The 12,677-nt window shown below is 44.4% G+C and overlaps 1 protein-coding gene across 1 annotated transcript; it reads left to right on the plus strand.

Annotated features, from left to right (window-relative positions):
• Positions 1–9,413: 9,413 nt before the first annotated feature.
• Positions 9,414–11,051, plus strand: LOC123059728 (23 kDa jasmonate-induced protein-like). Its single transcript, XM_044482214.1, has 3 exons — positions 9,414–9,715; positions 9,855–10,131; positions 10,614–11,051. Exons 1-3 carry the CDS (start codon positions 9,546–9,548, stop codon positions 10,797–10,799), a joined length of 633 nt encoding a protein of 210 aa, XP_044338149.1. The 5' UTR covers positions 9,414–9,545; the 3' UTR covers positions 10,800–11,051.
• Positions 11,052–12,677: the final 1,626 nt, after the last annotated feature.

The raw sequence follows: 12,677 nt of genomic DNA on the forward strand, positions 1-12,677 counted from the left end.
GTGCTGGGAGGCGGCGGCTGGGCCCTACAGTGGTGGCGGCGGGAGCTCGGCTGCGCGGCCGATCTGGTGGTGGCGTGGGCTAGGTCGGGCGCGTCTGATCTCGCCGATCTGCGGGTGTCGTGGGTGGCGGCGGCCACTGCTGGAGAGGGCGCCCCCTCCTCGTCGACGGGGGGTGGCGCTGGCGCTGCGGGGTGCCGTCCTTGGCTGCGCTGGGCGGCGAGGCAGCAGCGAGTATGGTTTCGATCTGTAGGTGGTGGCCTCCTGGTGCTTTGTTCTCCACGACCGGCCGGGATTTGGGCGCCCTTTGGTTCTCCTGTTCTGCAGATCGGAGGGGCGTTGGGTGCGGGATCTAGGTCGGGGGAAACCCTTGACCAGCGAGGCCGGTCACGATGTTGGCGACGCCCATGGCGCCGTTCTCCTTCTTGTGGGCAACATCGAGACCTACACCCGGCCCTCCACCTCTTGGTCCCGGGCGAAATCCCAAAATCTCTAGATTGGGTGGCGGCGACGCATTAGCGTCGCTTTCTTCTTGAAGACGCCACCTTGGGAGCTCTTCGTGGTCAGGGCTCAGTGCGGTGCTGGTCTGCTGGTCTTCAGTCGTGTCCATGCTCGGCAGCTACGGTGGGTGTTTGGGTCTTGGCCGGAGACGGTGGCGATGTATGGGTTTCCTTTAGGGGTGAGGTCGCCACGGCTGTTGTCCTATCCTCGGCAACTGGTTGGCCTGTCCATGCGTGCTCGGGGGTGAGCTGCTCTGCCTGCCGAAGGGACGTCGTTCTTCGATCCATGACGGGAGGGCAGGGGTGCCCTCTTCGGAGGCAGCGATGGGACAACAGGTTTGACCTTGGGAGGGACAGAGTGTGGCTTTCCTCCGGTGGAGGATAGCTCCCTTGTCGCAGTCGTTGATGTCATGATCTGAGGCCGTCGTGGGCTCTGGTGTCCTACTGGTCCTTCGGAGCTCGTTAGCTGTTCCGTGGAGTTGTGTATCTTGTCGATGTATTTTCTGTTTCTTGTTGTATGGCCAGTTGTAATGGGTGGTTTGCTTTATATATAAAGCGTGGCGAAAGTCTTTTTCGGTAATGGTACAATACAAGCATCTGTTCACATGGGAGTGCCATGTCGTTCAGGCATTATTAATGAAAATCCCGTGGTGTTCAAGGGAGAACCAGCTGCCACACAGGACGAGGCTGAAGAAGGAGTTGCTCAAGCATCGCTGGAATACGTTTGCAACAACTACAATGTCATCATCAATGACTTCAACTACCATATGCTGCAGGTGACAAACGACAAACCGTTTACAGCTCAAGACAAGATACGCACCAAGCAATGACAATTTAATATGGCTAGGCAGGAAGTGACCACTCAGCGAGCTGAATTCGCAAGGCAAACAGAAATCCTAGCGCGCATATGCGACGACTTTTCTGATTGTTAGAATAATCTTGATGTTTAGGTTTAAAGCATAGTTAGCTAGGAGTCTACGTAGTGTGTCCTAGTACGTTTAGCTAATCGTGTTCAATCTAGCCGGTGATTGATTAGTAGATTATAGGCAAGAGTACTAGTCCGTGTCCTGTTAGGTTTCTTAGGTGTGCGTCCGTGTTGTATTTGGAAGTCCAGGTTGAGTCGGTTTGCTAGCCGTAGGTCTAGGTCCAATATATATACAGGTAGGTATACGGGCGTGAGTTGTAACACCGGTGGGAGAAAAAGTGGAGAGAAAACAGAAAAACAATAAAAAGAGAATTTTAGAGGGTACAAGACGTACCCTTGGCAAAAGCTTTTGTGCGCGTGTTTTTCCGTGATTTGATGTGATCGAGGGCGAGTTCTAACAATTGGTATCAGAGCAAGGTCGATTTGAAGCCGCGCTTGCCCCGAGGTGGCGACCTACTAGCGCCTCGGGGCGGGCGATGAAGTCGCTGGGTGATGCAGCGACGAGGAAGAGCAGGCGATGAAGTCGCTGGGTGATGCAGCGATGAGGAGGTTTCGGCGATCGTCGTTCAGCAGAGCGACAAGGAGGAAGACGACAGGCTGTCGTCGGGAAGACACTGGAAGAAGATCGTTGATGGGGGAGGTGGTGCCGAGGTGTGGTGTTGGAGCTCATCAAGATCGTCGTCCGCGGGAGTCGGATGAGTGAAGGAGTCCTACGAGATAGCACGGTCAGTCGTCGTCGTGTCCAAGTGCTCGTCTCTGTGTGGATTCGTTGGAGTGGAAGCGGTGTGCACGGTGTTCCGTGGGTCATGTTCATGTCCTCGTGGAGCGTCCTGATTGCGGCCAGTGTGAAATCAGTGTGATGCCGAAGGCGGACGATGGTAGGTGAAGCCATCGTAAAGTGAGGAGGTGTGCGAGCAGTGAAGAGTGGATTTATTGCAAGTAAGTACAAGGAGTATGGTGCGGACCGAGTGCAAGGCAGCGGCCAAGCAATGGCGGTGGCACAACATGGCAGAGCAAGAGAGGTGCACTGCATGTTTCCAGGCGGGTGATACTCAGTGTACGGATATGACAATTGAAGATCAAGCTTGACGTGTAGTGAAAAAGTGACCAGTTAAGTTGAACGACGTGAAGACTGATGATGCGTCCAGTCTTACACGTTGCACACATAAATGCGACCGTGTGAGCTGGTAGTCCGGATCGTACGTCGGACTTTAGATCGACAAGTCGTGAAGCTGCAAGAGTCAAGACCAGAGGAAGCACAAGGAGATGACATGTCAAGGTTAAGGGGTGATTGTTAGCAGTAATCTTGAGTAGTTTAGTAGATGTCCGTACTAGTCTAGCACTAGTCTAGCTAGCTGGTTGAGTTGGAGTCTAAAGTAGACTAGGTTTAGGTTAATCGTGATCAAGGTGGCCGGTGAGAAGGCTGCTGGGTAGTAGTAGTTGGAGTTGTGTTAGGAATAGTCACGTAAGTTTGTGTCCGGTTCAGGACTTGTGTGTGTCCTAGTCAAAGTAGGATTAGGAGTTTAAGTTTGGTTCGGTTTGCTACGTGCTGGCTGGGAGCGGCTTAGCTCCCATATATACACGGACAGCCCTTGTCAATTGTAACGCGGTGTTGAGAATAAGAAAAAAAGAAATAAAAGAAAAAAGGCACGATATGTGCCTTTGGCAAAAGTTTTCCATATGCACGTTCATTGTAATTTGATGTGATCGATCCTGTGGGCCGAGTTCCAACACTGATGTGGTGCCTCAGCATCCGTGTACTGAAGATCGCATTATTAGGGCATTTACAATGCGAGCCGCTTAGATAGGCGCTTACGAACGGAAAAAATAACATAATAAAAATTAAAAGCACCTAAGATCCTCAGCTTTCAACGCAAGATGCTAATCAATTAAACAGCACAAGCGCTTAGTGCAGGAAGAAAAGAGGCCAAGCGCCTGGTGCATGGTTTTGCGCCGATACCTGGGGTGACGCCAGGATTTAGCACGGCAACCGCTAATCAACCAGGATTAGGATCCTGGCGCCCAGGCTAAGCACCTCGCAATGGAGATGCCCTTAGTTACACGGGTGGGCGTCCACCTGTAGGGCGGCTGTAGCATTTTGCAAAAGCACTCTATCACTTCATCATTGGCAAAAACCCAGCGGGAGGTTATACCAGAATTATCTAGACAGTTGCTTTAAGGCAGTTGTTATTTTCTACTAAGTTACATTTAGTCAGAATAAAGCAATCTTTGGAGTGTATTGCTATTTGTTTTCTCTTTTAGTAGTGTGTCCTATGTAAAATGAATACCAATGAAACCGTTTCCCTTCGCACATAATCTTTCTTTGAGATGATCTTGATACAAATGATGTGATGTATACATATAGGAACAACGGATGGACGGGTGCGGCGTGCCACCACGCGGGATACGCTAGTACTAGCTAGGCCAGCAGCTGAAATGGTACTACTCGAACTCCAGATCAGATCTACCTCCATCCATCATCAGGGCTGGGCTTGATGAAAGGAAAATACTAGTATTACTACTTGGGAGTAAGAATCAATCAATCATAAAGTAAATTATGAAAGTACGTCACGAGCTGAGGAATGAATAAAAACTGAATAGTGATTAAGATTATCAATTCAGGTGGGCGTGTACTCCACATTAATGGATTGACTCCTCCCCACGAAAGAAAAATGCGTGCATGCATTCTAACAACATGAACAGACGGGGGAGGGGAAGGAAAGGGAAGGGAAGGGAAGAAACACTCACCTTGGCCTTGGGGTTCCACGGCGACCACAGCAGCAAGCAAGGAAGAAGGCAAGGCAATGAAGGGGCTTGTTGTCCTGTGTCCCGAGCCACAAGAGAGAGAATGGTTGTTGGTGTTTATAAAGAAAGAGAGGCAGAGGCCTTAGTTGGAGAGCCAGGGGCAGGGGATTGCAACTTTGCCACTTCCATGCATTTTTTGTCTTATTCCTAAAGTTTATGCTGCTTCATAAAACACATGGCCTTTCCCCCTGCTAACATTATCTAATTTCTTAGACCTCCTCCTCCGTCCTAGCCGTCAACGCCCACACATACCACTGCCGCACCATGGAGGTTGGCACGGAAGAATCGGGAGGGGGTCCCTACAGTAATGGCCAAGGCAGAGGCCGTCGCCCTGAAAGAGCGGCGTGCCAACGGGAAGGTGGAGAAGGATGCCTTCCAGATGGAGTTCGCCCATGTCGGACTGTATATAAACATATCTATCTATTGCCTAATAATAAAGTACGGATTGACTTCATGGGTTCACCGTCACAATACGTTTCTTCCCGTGAATTTACGCTTTCAGTTCAGATTTAAAACATATACGTGAGGTGGTACTAAATTTCGTCCATCCAGTTTCAGTTTCCTTCGGTACCTAGATAGGCCTAGCGAACGAACCAGCCCATGAGCTGGCATAGCGAATCAAGCCCAACTACATCGATACCGGCCCGGGGCGGTCGATGGCAGCAATGTCGGCATCCAAGTCCCGATCGATCCAGATGGAGTTCGCCCAGATGGAGCCGTGCCTGTCCAAGAGCCCGAGGGGCAAGTACGTGAACTAAAGTACCTGGACCTCGGCATGAACAAGTATGGTGGTGAGCAGGATATAAAAATGTGCAAAAGATGAAAAATAAATGATCAACTTTTTACATGGTTGCAATAAAGATGTAGCCTTTGAATTTGCGAGGGCCACCCTGCTAGTTGCGGAAATAGTAAAAAAAGACCTGTCAATTTTGACAACATTTCAATATTCTGTTGTACTCGCATACGAAATTTTGCCAATGTGGTGCTGACTTTGTTTTTTTCCCATGACACCATCAAACTCATTCGTTGGTGAAACATTTTACACAAGTACAATACTTGATAATGTTTCTTGCCAAAAATAAATCATGATGTTTTCAAATTAGTTTTGCAATTACTATAGTTTCTTTGAAAAACGGTGCATATACAGGCAAGTTCTGGACATCCTCCTCTCTCCCTCTTATATGGTCCTCCACGCATCTCTCTCTCTCTCTCTCTCTCTCTCTTCGCCTTCTCCACAGGGGTTGGTATCCGCCCTCGCAGTAAGAATTCTGATGTGAAAATTTAGCCACAAGGTACTTGTACTATCATGCCTGTGTGCGTACGGTGGTGAGCCAAATCTATAGCGATTTCGCGAGCGTTGAGGCCATGGGTGCCATGGCCGTGGAGAATCGGAACTTCCTCGAGAAGCAGCACACACTCTACGAGACCGCGTGCAATGCTTGCGTGGCACCCTCGGACACACAGACGGGGCTGGCGGCGCGGGCATTCGCGGACGAAAACGCCAGCAGCTGCGCGTCGTTCCTGCCGCTACGACGAAGAAATTGGCCCGTACATGTTTGTCGCCAACCTCACCTGCACCGATGACAGCCAGGTCGCGGACTCTAACGAGGAAGAGTAAGGCATGGGAGACGACAGCGCCAGTCTGTGTCCCATGTCCTACTCTACCTCGTTGATGAACGCGCCTCCAATTCCCAGGGATTACGGCCGCCGGACATGAAAATGGCAGTGAATAACAAGGACTTGGAGGACAGGCATCGACAAACATTTAGACTACGTTAACTTCTAGATGCCTTTTTTAATAAAATATATTTAATATGTAATGAACTATGAAAGTTTCGAAACAAAGAAAATTCACCTATGGACCCATCATGATGTGGATTTTGAAATAAAGTTGTACAATTCTGAGAGCGTAACCCATTTTGGATGCAAAAAATGGGAAGCACTTTGCAAGATGTATGGTTTTCATGAGGATATACTTGTCACCATGGATCTTGGTGATCCTGAAATCGAGCAAGACAATATGGACATTTGGCTCCTTGTTGATACGCCTCCAATTCAACCGCTATGTGAATTTCTCAAACATAGTTATTAGCTAATTTATATTGTTCATTTCAAAATAGTTGACAGCTTATTTCCATTGACAGCTTATTTTCATTTTTCAGAGAATGTGCGGAAGATGGTAGACAGAACCTACTACACCGAAGGCTCTGAATTAACTTATCAGGAGAAAACTCATCTGATCGCATTTTGGACTGATCTTGAGAATGACAATATCTACAATCAAACTCCTCAATATTATGGTCAGCCACTAGTGCACGTGTTGAACTACGGTAACTACTATGGGGATACTCTGGTAAGATTTTTTACTATTACGACATCCGTGCATGTTTTGCATACTTCTAAAACTAATACATCATTTGCTAACTATGAAGTTATTACTATGTTTTTCAACAGATAATCCCAGAGGATTGTGTGCCTCATTTGATGTATCAGAAAGGTAGCCTTAGTGTTTTGAACATACAGCCAGGTCATCCTACGAATCTTAACTGTTCATACCGGATTTCTAAAAGAAGTGGAGACGTGCTAATCAAAGAATGGAAAAAATGTATGGACAATCGTAAGGAGGTTCTTGGAAGCAAAAGCAAGCGAAGCGCAAGAATTGGAGACAGGATGATCTCCATTCTCCATAATGGAGAGTCAGGGTCTATATTGTTTTATGCTATTTTACCTTAAAGAGGGTATTTAGGTCCTACCTGATACTGATGATCATGTGCCTAGAACAATTAAGTTGGGTTGGTTCGATGATTATGAGGATGATGATCGTATGACTTGTTATTAATAACGACTAGAAGTTGTATGATGATGATTAGTAGAACTTATTATTATGATGATGCATGATGCGGGCATGAAGAGTTATTATGTATCAGTGGGTGAAATGAACATGGATTGGATTGAAGTGAAGGCAACATTCATGTCGTGCATGTCGAAAGTAATACTAATCCAAACTTGATCAAGTTAGGATTAGTATTACTTTCGACATGCACCACATGTTGCCTTCACTTTAATCTAAGCCATGTTTAGGCATAGCAGTTGCGTTGGTAAACCAAGCACGGAGATAAGAGAGGACATTTTCTCTATTAGCTAGCTAACACATCCTAAATTACCCCCTAAACCACCCCTTTTAGAAAAAAACAAAAACCTCAGCTCCTGCCAGCTGCTAACGCATGGACGCCTATTTGGTCCCGGTTGGTGCCACCAACCGGGACCAAAGGCCCTCCTGCCCGGCCTCACAGCACCGGCCATGTGGAGGCCCATCTGTCCCGGTTCGTGTAAGAACCGGGACTAAAGTCCTAAGGCTTTAGTAACAACCCTTTAGTCCCGGTTCAGAAACCGGGACAAATGGGCGTCACGAACTGAGACAATAGGCCCTTTTTCTACTAGTGTGATACGGTATCATGATATGATACTCAAACATCTCTTCCTACATTTAATTTCATGCCACCTCATCAAAATAGCTTAGGTGGCATGCATGATACTACCTATGATACTTACATTTTATGGGCAGCCTTATACAATAAATGCAGTGAATATGATATAAATATGTGCAAAAGATGAAAATAAATGATCAACTTTTTTCATGGTTGCAATAAAGATGTAGCCTTTGCATTTGCTATGGCCACCCTGCTAGTTGCGGAAATAGTAAAAAAAACTGACAATTTTGACAACAAACTCAATATTATGTTGTACTCGCATACAAAATTTTGCCAATGCAGTGCTGACTTTGTTTTTTTTTCATGACACCATCAAACTCATTCCTTGGCGAAACATTTTACATGATTACAATACTTGATCATGTTTCTTGCCAAAAAGAAATCATGATGTTTTCAAATTAGTTTTGCAAATACTATAGTTTCTTTGAAAAACGGTGCATATACAGGCAAGTTCTGGACGTCCTCCTCTCTCCCTCTTATATCGTCCACCACGCATCTCTCTCTCTCTTCGCCTTCTCCAGAGGGGTTGGCATCTGCCCTCGCAGTAAGAATTCTGATGTGAAAATTTAGCCACAAGATACTTGTACTATCATGCCTGTGTGCGTACGGTGGTGAGCCAAATCTATAGCGACTTCGCGAGCGTCGAGGCCATGGGTGCCATGGTCGTGGAGAATCGGAAATTCGTCGAGGAGCAGCAGACACTCTACGAGACCGCGTGCAATGCTCGCGTGGCACCCTCGGACGGACAGACGGGGCTGGCGGCGAGGGCACTCGCGGACGAAACCGCCAGCAGCTGCGCGTTGTTGCTGCCGCTACGACGAAGAAGTCGGCCCGTACATGTTGCTCGCCGACCTCACCTCCACCGACAACAGCCAGGTCGCGGACTCTAACGCGGAAGAGTAAGGCATGGGAGACGGCAGCGCCACGTGCCTCACGTGCGATAGTCGGTGTCCCATGTCCTGCTCTACCTCGTTGATGAACGCGCCTCCAATTCCCAGGGCTTACGGCCGCCGGACATGAAAATGGCAGTGAATAACAAGGACTTGGAGGACAGGCATCGGCGAACATTTAGACTAGGTTAACTTCTATATGCTTTTTTTAATAAAATATATTTAAAATGTAATGAACTTTTGTCCGATTTAAATGGAAATCATCCGGTTTGCATGGAAATTGTCCTTCGAATCCGGTGTGAAATATATACGCAGAGGGTTGGATGGTCAGCTTCTGCACGAGTGCCGACGGATGCGCGGGCGGATGGATACAGTGTCCGTTTTTCGTGTCCATGTTGAAGTTGGCCTTATCTGGAAACGATGGGCAAACATTCCTTCCGATGGACATCTATCTATCTCGTGCATGCTTTAATAATGTGCCATGCCGATTGCACTGTGATGCCATGCCGCATGGACGTCTAGCGCTAGAGGATGTAGTTTTGTGGGCAGCAACTTGTTTGCCCTATGACAATGCGGATGTGGGCATCTTTTTATTGGGGAGTGAGTTTATCTCGACACAACGAGCAAGGATTCCTCACGATGAGCATCTATCTATCTCGTGGTGTTTCTCGAGTGTGCTATGCCATACTATACTATAGAGTATACTATACTATATATCCCCATGGGCCATGGCCCAGGCTTAGCTGTCTTGGACAGTAGTAGGAGCTCCTCCGGGAATCAAGTACTCACTCTTCCGGCAAGGGACCTCGTATTGCATTGCCAACGCGTGTATAAATACGGGCAGGACTACATGTACAAATTCATTCATTCATTCTCTCACAGCCATCGATCCATCTAAACTAGGTGGAGCAGTACATACACAGCAAAGCAAGGCATAATGGCCTCGGGAGTGTTCGGTACCCCCATTTCAGAGAAGACGGTGCTGGCCACTGGAGAGTATAAGGAACCCATCACTCAAAAGGATGTTGCAGACTATACCATGAAGATGATCAACGCCGGTGGTAAGGATATTAACGCACAAACCTTCGTCGACAACCTCAAGGAGAGGTTTGTTTCTGTCTTTCTTTCTTTCTTTCCTTGTTTCGTTGTGCGTAGTATATTTCTGCTTCTAGCTTGTTGCCATACAAACAAATTTCTTTTGGAGAGAGCTTAATCTGATCCATATTTTGGCTACATTGCTATATAGGTACGGTAACGGAATATCTGTAAAATGCCTCATCTACAATGCCACCGGTGCCACTTTGAACTTGGCTAACTACAAAGACTGGCACGGCCATATCTACGATACACCCTACCCATCAGATATTCAGAATGGGCAATGGGGGGCATTTCTCCACGTCCACCCAAGTGGCGCTGCGGTTGGTTCAGCTGGTGCCGTTGTGTATCGTACCAAGGTCCCATCCAGCAGCAGCTCCTGCGATTGGTTGTTCTCCTGGACCGTCCCCTACATTGGTGCCAATGGGGTAAATACTGTGCTTTATCTCCAAATGTTGTATCTTACCTTTTTCTCTTTGTTCATGCTCCAAACTAATTTTAAGTAAATTTATACGTAATCAAAAGTAAAAGGTGAAATTCACTTGGCAAGTGATGCATTTACAAAGCTGCAAATTATAGTTCTTCTAATTAAGATATTATAAGATCTTGTTTCATTAGTCTTGATAAGTACATAAAAAAAATCATATTCCTATATAGTTATATGAAATATTTAATAATTTAAAATATGAATTACATGCGTGCCCATTAATAGTGTGAATTTTATTTAGGGACAAGGGAATATGTTCATATTCACATCTCAATTCAAATGAACTTAACTCGTACAAATAAATAAACTAATCTAAACTAAATCCAATTGAATTTACTTAGTATATTTTTTCAACTGAAAAAATGTGGCATATATCCCAAAACTCTACTAGCTAGTGCATGTTCTAATATCTTATGTATGTAGATCTACACCGAAATCCGTGAGGAAGGGCACTACCCAAGTGTGGGAAGCTGGGATTATATCTATGACGTGAAGCTGGAAAATGCAAATCTCAACTCTACTGATAAAAACTATGGACATGTTTCCGAGACAAACATCGGTGAAGGCTCTACCATGAACGCTCGTGGAGTTTTCCAGTTTCCCTACTAGATCTCTTTGCCAGCATCGAGGGGTTATTGCGGTCTTCAAAGTCTTTTGTGGCGAGGACGTTTGGGGCTGTTATCTTCCTTTACTGTCTTTGTGGTGCACTCCACTAGTAGAAAAAGGGCCTAATGTGAAGCTCATTAGTCCCGGTTTGTAATTGAACCGGCACTAATGTGACCATTAGTGCTGGTTCCAACGGCTAGGCGGGCGGCGCTCAAAATAATGAAGCTTTGTAAGAAAAAAAATGATTTAGTGGCATTGGTATTAGCCTTAAAGAAGAAAGAAGAAGAAAATTAAAAATTAAAAACAAAGTCAAAATAATGAAGCTTTCTATGAAAGAACGAATTGGTAGCATTGGTATTACCCTTCCAGAGGAAGAAAATGGAAAAGGAAACAAATAAGGACAAAATTTGCACTTAACTTCAACACAAATTAAAATTTATTATATTATGCAAGAATAAGCATATAGTGTAATTTCAAAAAAGAAATCTAGGAAGAAAGTAATTGGTGGCGTTGGTATGAAATAATGGATTAGGGCATTGATATTACCCTTCCAGAAGAAAGAAAATAAAAAACAAATATTGAAAAATTTTGCACATAATATACACAAAAATTGTGATTTTTATAATATATAAGAATAATCGTATAATATTATGAATTTTACAAAAAAGAAGTATGCTCACAAGGAAAGAATTAGTAACACTGGTATTAGCCTTAAAGAAGAAATAAAATAAAATTAAAACAAAAACAAAATAAAAATAATGAAGCTTTCTAGGAAAGAACGAATTAATTGCATTGGTTTTACCCTTACAGATGAAAGAAAATAAAAAAACAAATAAGGACAAAATTTGCACATAATTTGCACACAAATTTGAAGTTCTTATATTATGCAAGAATAAGCACATAGTTGAATTTTAAAAGAAGAAGAAGATTTAATTAGTGGTGTTAGAATGAAAGAAAATGAAATAAAAAACCGCAAACAAATGATAACAAAACTTGCACACAATTTGAGTTGAAATTGCATAATTTTATAAATGCAAAATTAAGCGTATAATAGGGAAATTTTTGCACTTTATAAAAGTTTACACACATATTGTGCAACACTTATGTGCACATTTACACACACCTAAAATATAAACAATACACATAAAGAAAAAGAAAAATCGACTAAATACAACTTGGTAAATGATAATAAAGATAAAAACTAGTACAAAGCTAAAAGGACAAAAACGAATATTTTTCTAAGGTAGAATGAATTAGGCCATGGTTTAGCCTAAAAAGGAAAGAAAATAAAAAAACAATTGAAACAAATGATGATTAAAAATTGCACACAACTTAGCCAAGAATTGCACTGTTGCACAATAAGAAAAATAAGTATATCGTAGAGCAGTTTTTGGATAAAAATATGATTTGTACATAAGTTGCATCAAACTGAAACGCATATATTATGTTTTATTATTTTTAAATTATAGATTAGTTGTATCTTCACAAGTAGAAATAAAAATGTATCTCATATCGATGGTGTCGTCGTATGCTCTCTCGTGCACACACACAGCCAATCGAAGATGAGCACACACATGCACATGCACACAGCACGCATGCATATGCCAGCAACACACGCACAACATACACAAAGTGGCAAACAACAGCAGCACATGCATGCGACACACACATGCACGCACACAAAAGCTGACACATAAAAAAAAGGAAAAACAGACTATGTACTGTAGAAGAAAAAAATTGACTGACCCAAATATAAATTTCAGTCAACTTAAGTATAGCAAAAGTGGTTTTTTAAATAGGCTGAGGAGGTTACCGATGGCTGGTGGTGAACTGGGTCCGCCGTTGTTAACTTATTACCATTGACAGGTTACAAGCTTTTCT

Source organism: Triticum aestivum, chromosome 3A, assembly GCF_018294505.1.
Source record: "Triticum aestivum cultivar Chinese Spring chromosome 3A, IWGSC CS RefSeq v2.1, whole genome shotgun sequence".
Lineage (NCBI taxonomy): Eukaryota > Viridiplantae > Streptophyta > Magnoliopsida > Poales > Poaceae > Triticum > Triticum aestivum.

Coding starts and splice junctions, on each gene's coding strand:
- LOC123059728 (XM_044482214.1), top strand. CDS start 9,546: ATGGCCTCGGGAGTGTTCGGTACCCCCATTTCAGAGAAGACGGTGCTG. Junction 9,716..9,854: donor GTCGACAACCTCAAGGAGAG/GTTTGTTTCTGT, acceptor ATTGCTATATAG/GTACGGTAACGGAATATCTG. Junction 10,132..10,613: donor CCTACATTGGTGCCAATGGG/GTAAATACTGTG, acceptor TTATGTATGTAG/ATCTACACCGAAATCCGTGA.